This window comes from Octopus sinensis, linkage group LG30 (assembly GCF_006345805.1).
Source record: "Octopus sinensis linkage group LG30, ASM634580v1, whole genome shotgun sequence".
NCBI classification, from domain to species: Eukaryota; Metazoa; Mollusca; class Cephalopoda; order Octopoda; family Octopodidae; genus Octopus; species Octopus sinensis.
The window spans coordinates 8,921,914-8,939,613 of record NC_043026.1 but is presented as its reverse complement, the minus strand read 5'-3'; the positions used below and the strand labels follow the sequence as shown (position 1 = coordinate 8,939,613).

The following is a 17,700-nucleotide window of genomic DNA, read 5'->3' as shown; positions in this document are numbered from 1 at the left end:
AAGGGACATTACTCATATATGAACTTAGGCGCACACACAGACACAGGAGACAAAAGACAATACAAAGAGTTTTCAAATTGAGTAAACAGGAGTAGTTGTGTGGTAAGTAGCTTGCTTCCCTTTGTCGGAGACGGACGTGTTTGTTTTTGGCGGAGAGTTCTTGCTGCTTGATGTCACGTCTTTCGTCGTGAAATATTGAACTTTGAGGCTCGACTACAGGTAGGCGTTTGTCGTATTTTTTGAGGGTTTAGTGGAGTTTGTTGCCCTGTATTTAATATTTTTTGGTGAGTAATAGACTCCACTCTGCTCCAGACATTTGCCTGCCTGTGGCCGCCTATAAAGACTCACTTTGCAGTGAGAATTGTGTTTTCGAGGAGGCGTAGCCCCTCCGCAAAAATTATCTTCGTGTCTGTGGATTACCAAGGCAGGAAGGACTGTTTTTGCAAGGTGGAGGTGAGTGTTTTGGCTCTGGCCAATTACAAGAAAAAAGAACAAAAACAGAGAAGGTTGTCGAGGCCAGTGATTTTGTTTTATCTGAGCTGGGTGTAATTTGTTATATTGTTATTTTTTGTTAACAAATTTCGCCTGCTCTCGGTGGCTGCTGTTTTGTGAATTTAGTGTGAATATTTTGGATTCATAAAAAAAACAAAAACAGTGGAGGGACGTATCCTCGCCCTAATGATTAGAACCTGTTACAGTTACCGTTGGCTGTAGCCAGTATTGTGTTTGGATTTCTTTTACCAATTACGGGTAAAGACGATTCATACCAAGGAACCTATGTACATTTGGCCAGGAGTACCTTTTCGGCCGAAAATTAATTTATTTCTTTGCCTGGATTTGAACTCTCTTCTTCAAAGCTTTCGTTTATTTAAAAGAATAAAAGAACTCGTTTTTGAACTGTTATTTTTTATTTTATTTCTTCCCTTCTTTTTTTGTGTCTTGTTTTATTTTCTTACATTTTGAACTGTAATTGAACTTTGTGTTGAAATGGCAAAGGAATTTCTTGTGTTGGACTTGACACCTCCCCAAAAATGGTGAAAAGAGCTTGAAAGGAAGACGGTGGTGTTGAGGACTTATTCAAAGTCGCTCAACACCATAGCCGTCTTCCCGAGGGCCACAATTTTGAATGAGCTGGCAGATTACATGCCAGCCATTAAATTTATTTCACGGGGTGTCAAATATGCAACGGTCTGGTTGCTGTTTGACTACCCCCAAGAAGCTTGCGATTTTGCAAGTCAGCTCCTCGAGGGCGAGGAAATAATGTTTCTTCCAAGCTACTGTGGAAAGAAATTGTTGAAAGCTTGGATCTGCGGTTTGCCAGCCGGAGTTGAGCCCGAGTGGATAGAGGACTCTATCCGCCGGGGTCTGGGTGGTAGCAGTACCATGCTGCTTAATGTGAAAGTGTTGCCTGCAGCTGATTGGGAGGGGTCAAAAGCTGTTTTGACCCTATGGACCCAATCAGCCGAAAGTCTGGTCTTTCCAGATTTTTTGAGGATGGCCGGGTCTAAATGGTGTTTCTTCACTTGCCACCTGCACAGGAGTCAGTCCAGCGGTCCTGGCAACTGCCGGGTGCCAGTCATAAGATTGGTTCAATTTCGATTTCTTTGTTATATTTAAAATAATTGAAAGAAACACAGAGCATCTCAAAATAAATACTGTAACGAAAGGGTTAATCTTGCATCATCTTTGTTTGTATTTCTCTCATCTTTTATCAAATTCAATGATATGATTGCGGCCGACCTGGAGCAATGCCACAAAGAAATTTTAGTCAAATGAATCGACCCCAGTACTTATTCTTTTGCTAAGCCTGGTGCTTATTCTATCAGTCTCTTTTGCTGAACAGCTAAGTTACAGGGACGTAAACGCACCAGCATCAGTCGTCAAGCAATACTGGGAGATCAACATCGAAGACATACATATAATGAGTGTTGGTTATATCCAGCCTCATCCAGTTGCTCTTAATCTTGCATTGTCTAAAAATGGCCATTGTCTCATGTGTGTCTGTGTTGGTGTTTCTTTCATCTTTTACTTGTTTCAGTCATTTGATTGCATCCATAGTGGGGGGCACCGCCCAGAAGAAATTTCAGTTGAATGAATCGACCGCAATACTTATTTTTCTTTTTTAATTAAATCTAGTGCTTATTCTAATGGCCCCTTTTGCTGAACAGCCAAGATATGAAGATGTAAACACACCAACACCAGTTGTCATGAAATACTGGGAGACAGACACAGACACATATACATACACACTTATATATACAGAGTGTTGGTTATGAGTTTTGCTTGCGAGTTAACCGTGGCTGGTTCATCTTGATGTAGCTGTGTGTTGGTTATGCATTCACTGGTCTAGTCTGTCTGCCTGGAGTTACCGAATACAAAAGAATGACAAGAAGAACCAGGTAAATTCAATGCAACTGTTATTTATTACAACCCCTTATAAAAATACATGGCAAATGTCTTACATATTGTGAAGTAACAGGTTTGGCAAGTTTTAACGAACTCTATCTGGAACAGTGGGAGTTGTATCACAGTTGAAATTCTGTAGCATCTTCCTGGTTTGTTTCTGTGTGTTGGGCAGCATCTTTTGTTGTGATCTGTCCGTTGCTGTAGAGGAAGTACAAGTTTACCAGGCCAGAGAGAGAGAGAGATCAGGAATGAAGACAGAAACGGGTGTGCCGCCACAAAGGAGACACATGGTTACCCAGCCTGAGGGAAATGCAGGAGGAGATAGAGGGTGGGAGACAACACGATGGAGATAGTGGCAAAATGATGGGCGTATTCAATAGGGAGGGGGATCAGAATGTAAATGGGGATAGTTGAGTAAAGGAAGAGGGAGATATAGATGGTGGCAAGGGTTAGGCCATACTCTTGAGGTTCAAACGTCATAATATAAGGGACAGGATACTGCAAAGGCGACGAGCTGGCAGAAACATTAGACGCTACGTTCTGAGTTCAAATTCTGCCGAGGTCGACTTTGCCTTACATCATTTCGGGGTCGTTTAAATAAGTACCAGTTACACACTGGGGTCGATGTAATTGACTTAATCCGTTTGTTTGTCCGCTCTGTGTTTAGCCCCTTGTGGGTAGTAAAGAAATAGGTATTTCGTCTGCCGCGACGTTCTGAGTTCAAATTCCGCCGAGGTTGACTTTGCCTTTCATCCTTTCGGGGTCGATAAATTAAGTACAAGTTACGCACTGGGGTCAATGTAATCGACTTAATCCCTTTGTCTGTCCTTGTTTGTCCTCTCTGTGTTTAGCCCCTTGTGGGTAGTAAAGGAATAGGGTACTGCAAAGGAAGCATGATTAGAGTGTAGGAGGTGTTGAGTGATGACAACCTGGGTATTATATAGGGTCAGGGTGCTACCGGATAGCAATGATACAGAGGAACAGCACCATGAGGGCAGGATTGGGGGAGTGAGAGGTAGGCATAGTGTATGGAAGGAATGTGAAGAAGAGATGTAGATTGGTTGGGGGTAGGGTGTGTAAAAAGTTTTCTTGTTACATGTGGGTGGAAGACATAGGTTGAGGGCAAGCCAGTAGCAATAATACAGTAAGACAGGGAATGGGGGTGGAACATACAGGTCAGGACTAGCGGAGAGCAATGCTACAGTGAGACAGGGCAGGACTGTATTTAAAATATCCGATCGTGGCCGTCTGCCAGCCTCGTCTGGCACCTGTGCAGGTGGCACATAAACGCACCCACTACACTCACAGAGTGGTTGGCATTAGGAAGGGCATCCAGCTGTAGAAACACTGCCAGATCAGACAAGAGCCTGGTGCAGCCTACAGGCTTCCCAGACCCCAGTTGAACTGTCCAACCCATGCTAGCATGGAAAACGGACGTTAAATGATGATGATGAAATATTTTCAATGGCAGTCAATAATGGCCCCTTATGGTCCTTGTGAGAAGTAAGAAGTGTTGGTACATCTAGTGTCCACTCTTTAGAATTTAAACCAGCCATATCTGGCCCAAATATTCTACCTATTTTATGATCAAACTAGTCAGAGTCGGCTTCTTACACCTACCCTACAATGTCATTGTGGAAATACACAATCATATCATCAAAATTTGAAAGCTGTGGGTTAATGCAGGACAAATTGAAAATAATGTGAATAAATAACCCTCACATTCGACAGAATAATCTGCATGGTAAAGGGTTCAGTCACCCCTTACAGATTATGATTTAGCACAAATATCAGTGGGATTGCTTCTTCCCCTGATGAACACGTTTGTGAGAAGTTAAGTTGCCACGTTGAGTGAATGACCTTCCACAGGTATCACAAGGATATAGCTTCTCTCCAGTATGGAAATGTTTGTGAGAAATGAAAGCACTTTGGTAGGAGAATGATTTACCACAGACATCACATTGATAGGGCTTCTCTCCTGTATGAATACGCTTATGTGTAGTTAGGTTCCTACTGAGAGAGAAAGACTTGCCACAGATGTCGCAGTGATACAGCTTCTCTCCTGTATGAATACGTTTGTGAACAGTTAAGTACCCACTTTTAGAGTATGTTTTACCACAGATATCACAAGAATATGGTGTCTCTCCTGTATGAATATGTTTGTTTAGTTAGGTTACAACTGGCAGAGAAAGATTTACCACAGATGTTGCACTGATATGGCTTCTCTCCTGTATGGAAACGTTTGTGAGCAGTTAAGTGGTCACTTTGAGAGAATAATTTACCACAGATATCACAAGAATATGGTGTCTCTCCTGTATGAATACGTTTATGAGTAGTTAGGTTCCTACTGGCAGAGAAAGATTTGCCACAGATGTTGCAGTGATATGGCTTCTCTCCTGTATGAATACGCTTGTGCATATTCAAGTGACCCTTTGAGAGAATGATTTACCACAGATATCACAATGAAATAGCTTCTCTACCGGCCCAATGCTCGCACTTTAACCAGAACTCTACACCCCTCATGTTTGGTTTTGAGGTGATGGTCTAATGCCGTTCTCGCCGCCAAAACGCGAGATGCAGAGCCCAACCTCAACGCCTCCTCTAAGTTCTTAACTAATTGCCCTTCTATTCTAGCCCTGTCTAATCTTAGTTGCTTACTAAACCTAATGGACTCGAATCGAATGGCTCTTTTCAGGGCGAACCACCACCGGTTATTAACCACGGCTCCGGTTAACGCCCTCTGTACTAACTCCTTAATCCGACTGTGGTATGCCTCACAAGTCAAAATAGACTTGTAGCCGGGTCCTATCTTTAGTGTGCTACCTATGTCCAGTCTACACTTGACCATTCTATGGTCAGTATAGGGCACCAGGACGAGCTGTGGACAACTAAAACTAGACTTATCTCTAGTTCTTATCACTATCCTGTCTAGATAAGACTTGAAGCTTCCGTCACCACTCATCCAGGTCTACTCTGGGACGTTCAGATGGTCAAGTCTGTAACGATCTGCCAGCTGAAACCGCTTAAGCAGATCCACGAGACGTGAGTTCACTTTCCTATAGATCGAGCCAACACTATCAATGTGTACGTCAACGATAGCATTAAAGTCCCCTAATACTACTAAAGTCTTCGACGTCACGATAAAATTCAGTTTGGAAGCCTCTAGCACAAGGTGCATAGAGTCCGATCAACCTGAAGGCCTTACTGCTGTATGTCACATCAAGGACGACCAGCCCACCTTCAGGGTCCACATAGACTGTGCTTGTCTGCAGAGCTAAGCCTTTACGGATCAGTACCACAACTTCCCCTCGCCCTCCGGTCTGGCCAGGAGACATGATTTTCTCGTAGCCATTCAGGAGAGGCGAGAAGGTTTGTAGACTGTCCAGCTTGGTCTCTGTAGAAACCATCACATGCATATCATGTGATCTGAGATCGTCGAGGAAACACGCCTGCTTCCACTTTGAACTCAGACCACGCACATTAAACAACCAAGGTTAAGAGACGCCATTACAAAAAGTAAAAGCTCTACTTAGATTTCTTTGGAGATTTGGGGGCTGACCTCACCACACGTGGATCCGTCCCCTTCTTGTCTCTCTTCACAGTTTGGCAAGTCCACAATTTTCCTGTCCCTTAATTCTCGGTATAGGGATTCGTCTAACATTGCACATCTGTTCTTCCATTCTTGGAGTAGGGGGTACAATATAGTCTTTTTATGCTGTACAATGATGTCATTAGTGTACGTGTCCGTTGTATCATATTCTATTAAAATTAAATTTTGGTTTTCTTCCGGGACAGTAGGGCAGGGTTTCTTTTTCGTTGTCTGTGGTGTGTTTTTTCTGTTTTGTGTGGGGGATGTGGGTGGGGAAGGTCTACGAGAACGTTTTTTTCCCACTGGTGTAAATCCACCCTCTGAAACCTCCATGTTATTATCTGAGGGGTGGGTGACAATTTCTTCCGACACAGTGTTTTCTGTTGGTGCCGCATCTTCCAAGGGGGTTGGGTAATTTTATTTTTGTAGGGACTTGTGCGTGCCGGGGCTGGGTTTTTCTATACTTTGTTTGGAGACTAGCACCTCAACAACGGGGTTGGGAGTTTTTGTTTGTGGGGGTTGGTGTGTTTGCAGGGGCTGGGTTTTTTTGGGTTATTTGAGGGGCCTGGTGTTTGCGACTTTTTTTCTTCTTCACAATCAGCTCGAATGTGGCCCTTTTTTCCGCATTGGTAACAGGTTGGCTTACGGCCTTCCACCTGTATCCTAAGGGCCACATTCTCCCCAATGAGCACTCTCTCTGGTAGGACCTGAATGTCCTCCTATTTCCCTTGTATTAAAACAGAGATGTTCCGCCCTAACCAATTCTGTGGGACGGAACTAGTAGATTGTAGTATGTTTATACGGTCCATCCTATTAAACAGCAGGGCAGCCACCACTTCTTTACGGTCTATTGTAGGCGGGACTTTGTTGATTCTTACACGGGATGTTCTTCATCCCATATAAGTTGGCAGAAGTACCACTTCTTTGGTCTTCAGGGGACACACGGAATGCCCGCGAGCCACCTCTTCCTCTGAGAATTGGACCTCAACAGAACTGTATGCCTGTCCCCTCGAGATATACACTATATCCGTCCATATCGGGGCCAGGTATTTTTCTATAGTTTCTTTTACGAAGTGTTTAAACCTTTTCTCTTGTCGGCAGAAGGTTTTATACACCACGGCCCTCTTCTCTGTTTCTAACACGGTGGAGGAGTGTGATATCACAACATCACCTCCCTCTTCCTTCATCCTTTTAAAATATCCCTGCAACATGTCTGCAGATATATCAATATTTTTGGTGCCACTGCGGCAACTGCTGAAAATTCTTTCACAGTGTAGGCGCAATTGCCAACATCAACATTGCTCTCTACAAGAGCAGATTTTTCATGTATTATTTCAACCGACATGGTTGAAGAGAAATTGGTTTCCCACAAGACTGGGAGACCTTTAGAAAGAATTTTCCTCTCACAGAGAACAAAAATAGATAATTTTTATATCCGCAGTCCAAAGTTCAAATCCCAACACCGCTGGGATTCGAAATTCATTTTTCACACAACAACGAAATCCCCAAATGGGAAACCTATATTTTATTTTTCTCACAGCGACGACAACAGTTCAAATCTCGCCCGTGCTACGGGCGGATGCCACATTAGAGCCTACAATGGCTAAAATTTTTTTTTTCCTTCACAACAACAATTTGCTTATCCCAAAAATGGGAAGCCTATAATATTTTTTTCCCATTTAATAAGGATAACAGTTCAAATGCCACCCCCGCGGGAGGTGGGGGCGACAATAAAACATACAACGGCTTTAACAAGCTCAATATCAACAATATTAATAAATTCAATATTAATGACTTCAATGTTTCAATAATTACTTTTTCCCGTCACCGGGAAGAAAGCACAAAAATTCACAAAGTTCACGAAAATATTTAACAATAAACGTTCAACAGCAGAAAAATTATCCACGTGCAATAACACGTGTGACTCACCGCCAAAAAAACACGTCCGACTTCGACTACTTACCACACAGCCACTCCTGCGCCTACATCTCTCTATATATATATATGATGGGCTTCTTTCAGTTCCTGTCTACCAAATCCACTCACAAGGCTTTGGTCGGCCCGAGGCTATAGTAGAAGACACTTGCCTAAGGTGCCACGCAGTGGGACTGAACCCGGAACCATGTGGTTGGTAAGCAAGCTACTTACCACACAGCCACTCCTGCACCTATATATATATATATATATATATATATATATATATATATATTTATATACATATATATATATATACGACAGGCTTCTTTTAGTTTCCGTCTACCAAATCCACTCACAAGGCTGTGGTCGGCTTGAGGCTATAGTAGAAGACACTTGCCTAAGGTGCCACGCAGTGTGACTGAACCCGGAACCATGTGGTTGGTAAGCAAGCTACATACCAATGTTATTTCCTGTTTACTCAATTTGAAAACTCTTTGTATTGTCTTTTATCTCTTGTGTCTGTGTGTGTGTGTGCGCCTAAGTTCATATATGAGTAGAGTCCCTTTAATATCACGCAAAAATTGATAAAAATTTGAGAATTAAAATTAAATATCTTTTTTCTAATTCATAGAATTTTACTAAACCTTTATCAAAACATCCCTTTAACATAGCACATAGACAGACTCAGCCTCTTGCACCTACCATACGATGCCATTCTGAAAATACACAACCACATCATCAAAACTTGAAAACTGTGAGTTAATGGATGAGAAATTGAAATTAATGTGAATAAATAACCCTCACATTCGACAGAATAACCTGCATGGTAAAGGGTTTCAGTAACCCCTTAGAGATTATGATTTAGCGCAAATATCAGTGGGATTGCTTCTTCCCCTGATGAACACGTTTGTGAGAAGTTAAGCTGCTATGTTGAGTGAATGACCTTCCACAGATATCACAAGAATATGGCTTCTCTCCTGTATGGATACGTTTGTGAGAAATGAAAGCACTTTGGTGAGAGAATGATTTATCACAGATATCACAGTGATATGGTGTTACTCCTGTATGAATACGTCTGTGTCCAGTTAAGTTAGAACTCACGGTGAATGATTTACCACAGATATCAGTGGTATGGCTTCTCTCCTGTATGAATACGTTTGTGAGCAGCTAAGTTGCCACTTTGAGAGAATGATTTACCACAGATTTCACAGTGAAATGGTGTCTCTCCTGTATGAATACGTTTGTGTAAAGTCAAATACTGTTTTTGAGAGAATGATTTACCACAGATATCACAAGAATATGGTGTCTCTCCTGTATGAATACGTTTGTGTAAAGTCAAATTATTTTTTTGAGAGAATGATTTACCACAGATATCACAAGAATATGGTGTCTCTCCTGTATGAATACGTTTGTGTAAAGTCAAATACTTTTTTTGAGAGAATAATTTACCACAGATATCACAAGAATATGGTGTTTCTCCTGTATGAATACGTCTGTGTCCAGTTAAGTCAGAACTCACGGAGAATGATTTACCACAGATATCACAGTGGTATGGCTTCTCTCCTGTATGGGAACGTTTGTGAGTAGTTAAGTTGCAACTTTGAGAGAATGATTTACCACAGATATCACAATGATATGGGGACTCTCCTGTATGAATACGTTTGTGATTAGTTAGAGCACTTTTACCAGGAAATAATTTACCACAGATATTACAGGAATATGGCTTCTCTCCTGTATGACAATGCTGGTGATAATTTAAAACACTTTGGTGAGAGAAACTCGTACCACAGACACTACAATGATATGGCTTCTCTCCTGTATGAATACATTTGTGGGTAGTCAAGGTAATTTTTTGAGAGAATGATTTACCACAGATATCACAGTGGTATGGCTTCTCTCCTGTATGGGAACGTTTGTGAGTAGTTAAGTTGCAACTTTGAGAGAATGATTTACCACAGATATCACAATGATATGGGGACTCTCCTGTATGAATACGTTTGTGATTAGTTAGAGCACTTTTACCAGGAAATATTTTACCACAGATATTACAGGAATATGGCTTCTCTCCTGTATGACAATGCTGGTGATTATTTAAAACACTTTGGTGAGAGAATATTGTACCACAGACACTACAATGATATGGCTTCTCTCCTGTATGAATACGTTTATGTGTAGTCAAGTTCTGTTTTTGAGAGAATGATTTACCACAGATTTCACAGTGAAATGGCTTCTCTCCTGTATGGGAACGTTTGTGAGCAGTTAAGTTGCTACTTTGAGAGAATGATTTACCACAGATATCACAATAATACGGTGTCTCTCCTGTATGAATACGTTTGTGACTATTTAAGGTACCTTTTTGTGAGAAAGACTTTTTACACACATCACAGTCATGTAACAATTTTTGTCTCTCTTTTTTGCTAACTTCTGGAAAAATATGTTCCTTCACTTTCTCACTCTTTTCCATTATTTTTCCTTCAACTTCACAATATACCTTCTTTTTTTATTCTTTTTGCTTCTATAGTCTTTTGTTTACAAATATTTTAACTGTTATATTTCTGGCCACTGTTACCTTTGTCACAAAACAACTAAATTTATCCACGTTCAATCTGCAAACAGACTCATCGTGTAGACACTCCAACCAGTGATGTCCAGAAGGTTTGCTAATAACACAATTCAGAGTAAATATATCAGAGGAATTCCACCACAGATTCATAGAAACAATCTTATATATCTGTTCAGTAAAATATTTTCATTCTGGTCTTTAAAAGATGATAAATAATGAGAATGTATCTTTGGTTATGCCAATGTCATCTGATATTCTGAAATAATAAAGAAACAACAGTGTAAGATATGGAGGCTACTTAAAAAAATACAGATTCAACATTTCCATAAAGATAAACTCTAGAAATAAACATTTAACTGAACAACAGAACTTTCTAATTTATTAATATTTACATCACAAAATCCTGTTTGAAGCTAACATATTTCTAAACTCCAGCTCCACATTCATAAATACACACACACACACACTTTTTTACTGGTTTTAGTTGTTTTGACTGTGGTCATGCTGGAGCACCAGCTTTAAAGGCTTCAGTCAATAGAATCAATGCTAGGATTTATTTTTTCAGCTTAGCACTTATTCTATCAGCCATAGATATTATCCAGTTAATGAAACACTTCGGACTTAGTATAACTATAGACACTAACCTGACGGTTGTCAATTTCTTAGACGTTTCCTTAGATCTTAATAATAATATTTATAAGCCTTATAGGAAGCCCAATGATAGACTAAGTTATATTAATGTAGGTTCATGCCATCCCCCTATAGTATTCAAAAATTTAGTTAAAAATATTAGTAAGAGGATTTCTAGCCTCTCATCTAATGAGGACATCTTCAATAGCGTTGCCCCAGTTTATAATAAAGCTTTAAAAGATAGTGGTTTTAGCGAAAAAATAAAATATACACCTATCACTAGCCCAACAGTAAGGAAAAGGAATAATAGAAATAGGAAGGTCATCTGGTTTACGCCCCCTTACTCACCCGAGGTGGCCTTCAATATAGGTAAATATTTCCTAGCACTGATAGATAGACATTTTCCAGTTAACCATGCTTATAGGAAACTCTTCAATAGACACAATTTAAAAATTAGTTTTAGTTCAACTACCAATTTTAAAAACATAATCAATCATAACATACAAAAACCACGAGAAGAAAACAGCTGTTCATGCAGGAATAAAGAATTGTGCCCGCTAAATGGAGCTTGTATGTCCAAGACCATCATATATGAAGCTACCGTAAACTCTATAACCACTAAAGACACCGTTTCGACGAAGAAATACGTGGGCTTACAGAGGGTAATTTCAAAGCCAGGTTCAATAACCACACTTTGAGCTTTAGGCACTGGAACAAAGAAAAGCGACACAATTATCCAATCATATTTGGTCTTTAAGAGATAAAGGTGTCGATTATAACATACAATGGAAGATTTTGGCCAGATGTAAGCCCTATACTAACGGCAGCGGAAGGTGCGGTTTATGCGACATGGAGAGATGGCTTATCTGGAAAAGCAGCTTAGACCCTACCACATGTCTAAATACAAGGACAGAGCTTTTCGGATCATGCCCACATGTGACTAAATTTCTGTTACGTTTTTGGTCCCCTAAAGAAAACGGATAGAACATGCTTTCTGTGTTATGTCCCAAGAAGAATTTATATATTTTTATATAATTTTATATATTTTTATGTATTTTTATAATTTTTATGACGAAAAATGCGAGCGATGTATAAGTACGCAAGCAAAGCAGAGTTATAACAGAGTAATTTCCCTTCATTTTTAACGGTATTTTTTCATAACGTTTTCAAATAGCCAGATAACCGAAGAGATGGTGTTGTGGATTTCCACTTCGGCATCTGAAACTCAGAGTTTTATCTTGACTACCGAGTAATGTAACATATTGTATATATATATATATATATATATATATATATATATATATATATATTTCTGTTTTTTTTTTACGGAATCCCACTTTTTGGTTCTGGAGGATCCGATTCTGAAAAAAGTTTTTTGAAAAATCGCATTCTCAAAATTTCATTTACCACCAGCCTCTTCATTTTTCACTTGAAAAAAAAAAAACAAACAAACATATTTTTGCCCTTAAAAACGATGGGAAAAACCTTTTCGGTAACAAAAACATAAAATATTGTAAATATTTTCAAAGGAAAAAGTGTGATTTAAGGGAGATTTGGCTGTTGTTTCTAGCACATCCTAAGACAACCCTCCTCGTTTCACTTTCCCATCTTTTGAAGTTTTTCTCTTCATAAACACATTTATGATCTTTTTTCAACCCTATTCTTCGCCCCTGGTTGCTTCTGTTTACGATTTAAAATATCGGTGAGTCTGAGGCCGTTTCTGGCATTTATCCACAGTGAAAACACAAGAAACGTGGGAAAATGATGGAAAGTGTAGAAGGTAGCCTCCATAGCTAGAAATAGCAGCCAAAGGTCGCACGAATCAAAGGACATCTGAGACACGAAGTATTTAGAAATTAAATAGTTTAATACTTACGGAAATGGTTTAAAAAGGATGGTGTTGTTGTTAGAAGTGCGTCAGGTGGTTGAGAAATGTATTATAAATGTGTTTGGGAGTGAATTGAGAGAAATTCCGACTTAAATCAAGTTTGTTAAAATGAATGAATGGAGGCGGAAATACGCTTAGTGCGCATGCGTATGAAATACTGGTTTTTCTTCTTTTTTTCTTTTGTTTTTTAAAGATTTTGGTAGAAAACCAGAAATTTCGGGGAGGGTCAAGTGTCAGTCGATTTCATGGACCCGAGTAGTCAACTGGTATTTATTTTATTGAACCCCAGCAGAAAAAAGTGAAAGGCAAAGTTTATGGATCTTTTCTGTTTGAACGGCAGTTTTTAACATAATTTCTAGGTAACTAAAAAGTTTTAAACTTCGTATACTGGTAGAATGTGTTACATAAAACATCTTTTCCTCTTGGCTTCATTGAGAAAATTGTGTAGTTTGTAAGATATTTCGTCTTTAATTTCAAGCATTTCGGCAATCTCAACCAATCACTCACGTCTATTGAGGTAAAAAAAACATTCTGTGCCGTATGAATATGTCCCTTGTTTAAGAAACAGATTGGGGATCTTTTCTGTTTGAACGGCAGTTTTAACATAATTTCTAGGTAACTAAAAAGTTTTAAACTTCGTATACTGGTAGAATGTGTTACATAAAACATCTTTTCCTCTTGGCTTCATTGAGAAAATTGTGTAGTTTGTAAGATATTTCGTCTTTAATTTCAAGCATTTCGGCAATCTCAACCAATCACTCACGTCTATTGAGGTAAAAAAACATTCTGTGCCGTATGAATATGTCCCTTGTTTAAGAAACAGATTGGGGATCTTTTCTGTTTGAACGGCAGTTTTTAACATAATTTCTAGGTAACTAAAAAGTTTTAAACTTCGTATACTGGTAGAATGTGTTACATAAAACATCTTTTCCTGTTGGCTTTATTGAGAAAATTCTGTAGTTTGTAAGATATTTTCTTCAACGGCCGTTTTTTCTACAGATACAGTAAATAGGTGTTCTACGAAAACGCGATATTTTGGCAAAATCGTATTCTATATCGATGATATCAGAATCCGAAAACATTTTTGGGACCCCCCCCTCCCAAAAAAAAAACACCCAGACATCGGTGGGGTGCACGTGTTGTGCCTACATCGATATTTATGTATATATGCGTAAATTACGACGAGGTCGACTTTGCCTTTAATATCTTTGCTGGGGCGGGACACAATAAAATAAATACTAGTTGTCTACTGAGGTCAAGGTAAGCGACTTAGGCCCCCCCCCCAACACCTCCGCCGATATTGCTGGCGTTGTGCCAAAATTTGAAACCAATATTTCATACGCATGCGCACTACACGTACGTACGCCCCCATTCATTACGTTACGACAAACATTTGAAGTCTGGTGCCAGAATTTCTCTCAATTCACTCCTAAACACATTTGTAATAGATTTCTCAACCACCTGACGCACATCTAACAACAACACCATCCTTTATAAAGACATTTCCGTAAGTATTAAACAACGAAAGCATTTAATCTTTTAATACTTTGGTGTCTCAGATGTTCCACATTTGGCTGCTATTTCTAGCTATGGCGGCAACCTCCTACACGCTCCATCGTTTCTTCTTTAAGTTTGTTTGTTGTGTGTTTTAGGTGGAGAAATGTTCTTAAAATAAACTCCAACCACAGAAATGCTGAGAATCCAATGCTTTATTATAATTTATCGAACCCTTGTTTCTTGATATAAGGTAAGGGACATAATTAGTAAGCGGGGCAAAATGAGTATTTTCCCGTTTCTCCTAATTTGTTTGGATTTATGATTTTTGTGAGTATTGCTACATTATATTTTAGGACTGGGGATGGCGGCGAGCTGGCAGAAGGGTTAACACCCCGGGCGAAATGCGTGGACGTATTTCGTCTGCCGTTACGTTCTGAGTTTAAATTCCGGCGGGGTCGATAAATAAAGTACCAGTTACGCACTGGGGTCGATGTAATCGACTTAATACCTATGTCTGTCCTTGTTTCTTCCCTCTGTGTTTAGCCCCTTGTGGGCAGTAAAAAAATAGATATTTCGTCTGTCGTTACGTTCTGAGTTCAAATTCCGCCGGGGTCGACTTTGCCTTTCATCCTTTCGGGGTCGATATAATCGACTTAATCCGTTTTTCTGGCCTTGTTTGTCCCCTCAGTGTCTAGCCCCTTGTGGTGAGTAAATAAATATATATTTAGGACTGGGAATTTGTCCTTATAGTTGTTGGAGTTGCAGGTCCTTTTTATTATCAAGAAATTTTCCCTCAACTCTCAATCCGATAATAATCGAGGTTACTAATAAATTATCTGGATGATGTTCGGTGTTTAACCATCAATATTCTTCTCTCTCTTAGATTCCAGATCAATTTTTACCCCCCGTTTAGTGTCTAATTTGGTAATTTTCAATTATCAAAAATCATGACTAAGATGGGGCAAAATGAGTAATGACTACTTTCAATAATCTCTTGTTAGTGGATGGAAGCACTCCGTCGGTTACGACGATGAGCACTCCACAAACACGTGTACCCTTAACGTAGTTCTCGGGGACATTCAGCGTGACACAGAGTGACAAGGCCGGCCCTTTGAAATACAGGTACAACAGAAACAGGAAGTAAGAGTGAGAGAAAGTTGTGGTGAAAGAGTACAGCAGGGATCACCACCATCCCCTGCCGGGGCCTCGTGGAGCTTTTAGGTGTTTTCGCTCAATAAACACTCACAACGCCCGGTCTGGGAATCGAAACCGCAATTCTACGACCGCGTGTCCGCTGCCCTAACCACGAAGAGATCTTGAAGAAACTGTTGATGATATTTTATATTGATTTTTTTCCCCCCATTTATTCGATATTCATTAATTTCACATCATTTGCAATTTTTCTCTGATTCTCTTTCATTTGAATTCGATACTTGAATAGCTTTTTGCATTTCTGATCTTTAAGATGTCGAAGGATAGATATTGATGTGTTTGAGTCTTTGTTTTCAAATGTAATTCTGGATAATTTGAAGAGACAATTTCACCTTTTCTTGCCTCTGCCAAATTTCTCTTTCTACACACTCAAAGAGAACAATGATAATTTCCTGAAATAGTGATTCTGTTATAATGTTTTCAATGCATTCAGGGAAGGCCATTTGCTTGGCTGATAAACTTTTTGTAATCATTCGTGAAATCTCCTCATGGGGCAAAGTGAGTAATGACTATTTCCAATAATTTTTTCCCTATATGGAGTTAAAGAGAAGAAATTGTGAGCTGTTAGGTAACTAGTCACAGACATGCATTTTCTACAATATCCTCTGGCTTTGTGAATGGATTTGGGAGATGGAAACTGAAGGAAGCCCAATATATATATATGTGTGGGTGTGGGTGTTGTCCTCCCACCCCTTCAACACTTGACAAACAGTGTTGGTGTGTTTATGTCCCCATAAACCTGTGGTTTGGCAAAAGTGGCTGATAGAATAAGTGCTAAGCTGATATAAATATTAATAAATTAGAAAGTTCTGTTGTTCAGTTAAATGTTTATTTCTAAAGTTTATCTTCATGGAAATGTTGAATCTGTATTTTTTTAAGTAGCCTCTATATCTTACACTGTTGTTTCTTTATTATTTCAGAATATCAGATGACATTGGCATAACTGAAGATACATTCTCATTATTTATCAGCTTTTTAAAGACCAGAATGAAAATATTTTACTGAACAGATATATAAGATTGTTTCTATAAATCTGTGGTGGAATTCCTCTGATATATTTACTCTGAAATGTGTTATTAGCAAACCTTCTGGACATCATTGGCTGGAGTGTCTACAAGATGAGCCTGTTTGCAGATTGAACGTGGATAAATTTAGTTGTTTTGTGACAAAGGTAACAGTGGCCAGAAATACAACAGTTGAAATATTTGTAAACAAAAGACTACAGAAGCAAAAAGAATAAAAAAAGAAGGTATATTGTGAAGTTGAAGGAAAAATAATGGAAAAGAGTGAGAAAGTGAAGGAACATATTTTTCCAGAAGATAGCAAAAAGGAGAGACAAAAATTGTCACATGACTGTGATGTGTGTAAAAAGTCTTTCTCAAGTAAATGTAACTTAAATAGTCACAAACGTATTCATACAGGAGAGAAGCCATTTCACTGTGAAATCTGTGGTAAATCATTCTCTCAAAGTGGCAACTTAGCTAAACATAAACGTATTCATACAGGAGAGAAGCCATATTCCTGTAATATCTGTGGTAAATCATTTTCTGATAAAAGTGCTCTAACTCAACATAAACGTATTCATACAGGAGAGTCACCATATCATTGTAGTGTCTGTGGTACAAGATTCTCTGACCAAAGTGTTTTAAGTAATCACCAGCATTGTCATACAGGAGAGAAGCCATTTCAATGTGACATCTGTGGTAAATCATTCTCTCAAAGAAGTGCTTTAACTAATCACAAGCGTATTCATACAGGGAAGAAGCCATATTCCTGTAATATCTGTGGTAAATTATTTCCTGGTAAAAGTGCTCTAACTTATCATAAACGTATTCATACAGGAGAGTCACCATATCCTTGTGATATCTGTGGTAAATCATTCACCGTGAGTTCTAACTTAACTGGACACAGACGTATTCATACAGGAGAAACACCATATTCTTGTGATATCTGTGGTAAATTATTCTCTCAAAATATTTATTTGACTTTACACAAACG

General features: G+C 39.2%; 2 protein-coding genes across 2 annotated transcripts in view; one reads left to right on the top strand and one right to left on the bottom strand.

Moving 5' to 3' along the window:
- Positions 1-17,700, top strand: part of LOC115226715 (zinc finger protein 271-like) — a 36,363-nt gene that overhangs the window by 6,440 nt on the left and 12,223 nt on the right. Inside the window, exon 4 of the mRNA XM_036515125.1 lies at positions 17,406-17,573. Coding sequence (XP_036371018.1) covers positions 17,406-17,573 — 168 coding nt within the window. The remainder of the gene's footprint in view (positions 1-17,405; positions 17,574-17,700) is intronic.
- Positions 8,254-13,078, bottom strand: LOC118768547 (zinc finger protein 678-like). Its single transcript, XM_036515313.1, has 3 exons — positions 12,982-13,078; positions 10,029-10,731; positions 8,254-8,938 (listed from the first exon to the last, which is right to left on the bottom strand). The coding sequence occupies exons 2-3, from the start codon at positions 10,374-10,376 to the stop codon at positions 8,786-8,788; spliced, it is 501 nt and encodes a 166-aa protein (XP_036371206.1). The 5' UTR covers positions 10,377-10,731; positions 12,982-13,078; the 3' UTR covers positions 8,254-8,785.

Coding starts and splice junctions, on each gene's coding strand:
- LOC118768547 (XM_036515313.1), bottom strand. CDS start 10,376: ATGGAAAAGAGTGAGAAAGTGAAGGAACATATTTTTCCAGAAGTTAGC. Junction 8,939..10,028: donor ATTGTAGTGTCTGTGGTACA/ATATTCTCTCAC, acceptor ATCTGTGATAAA/TCATTCTCTCACCAAAGTGC.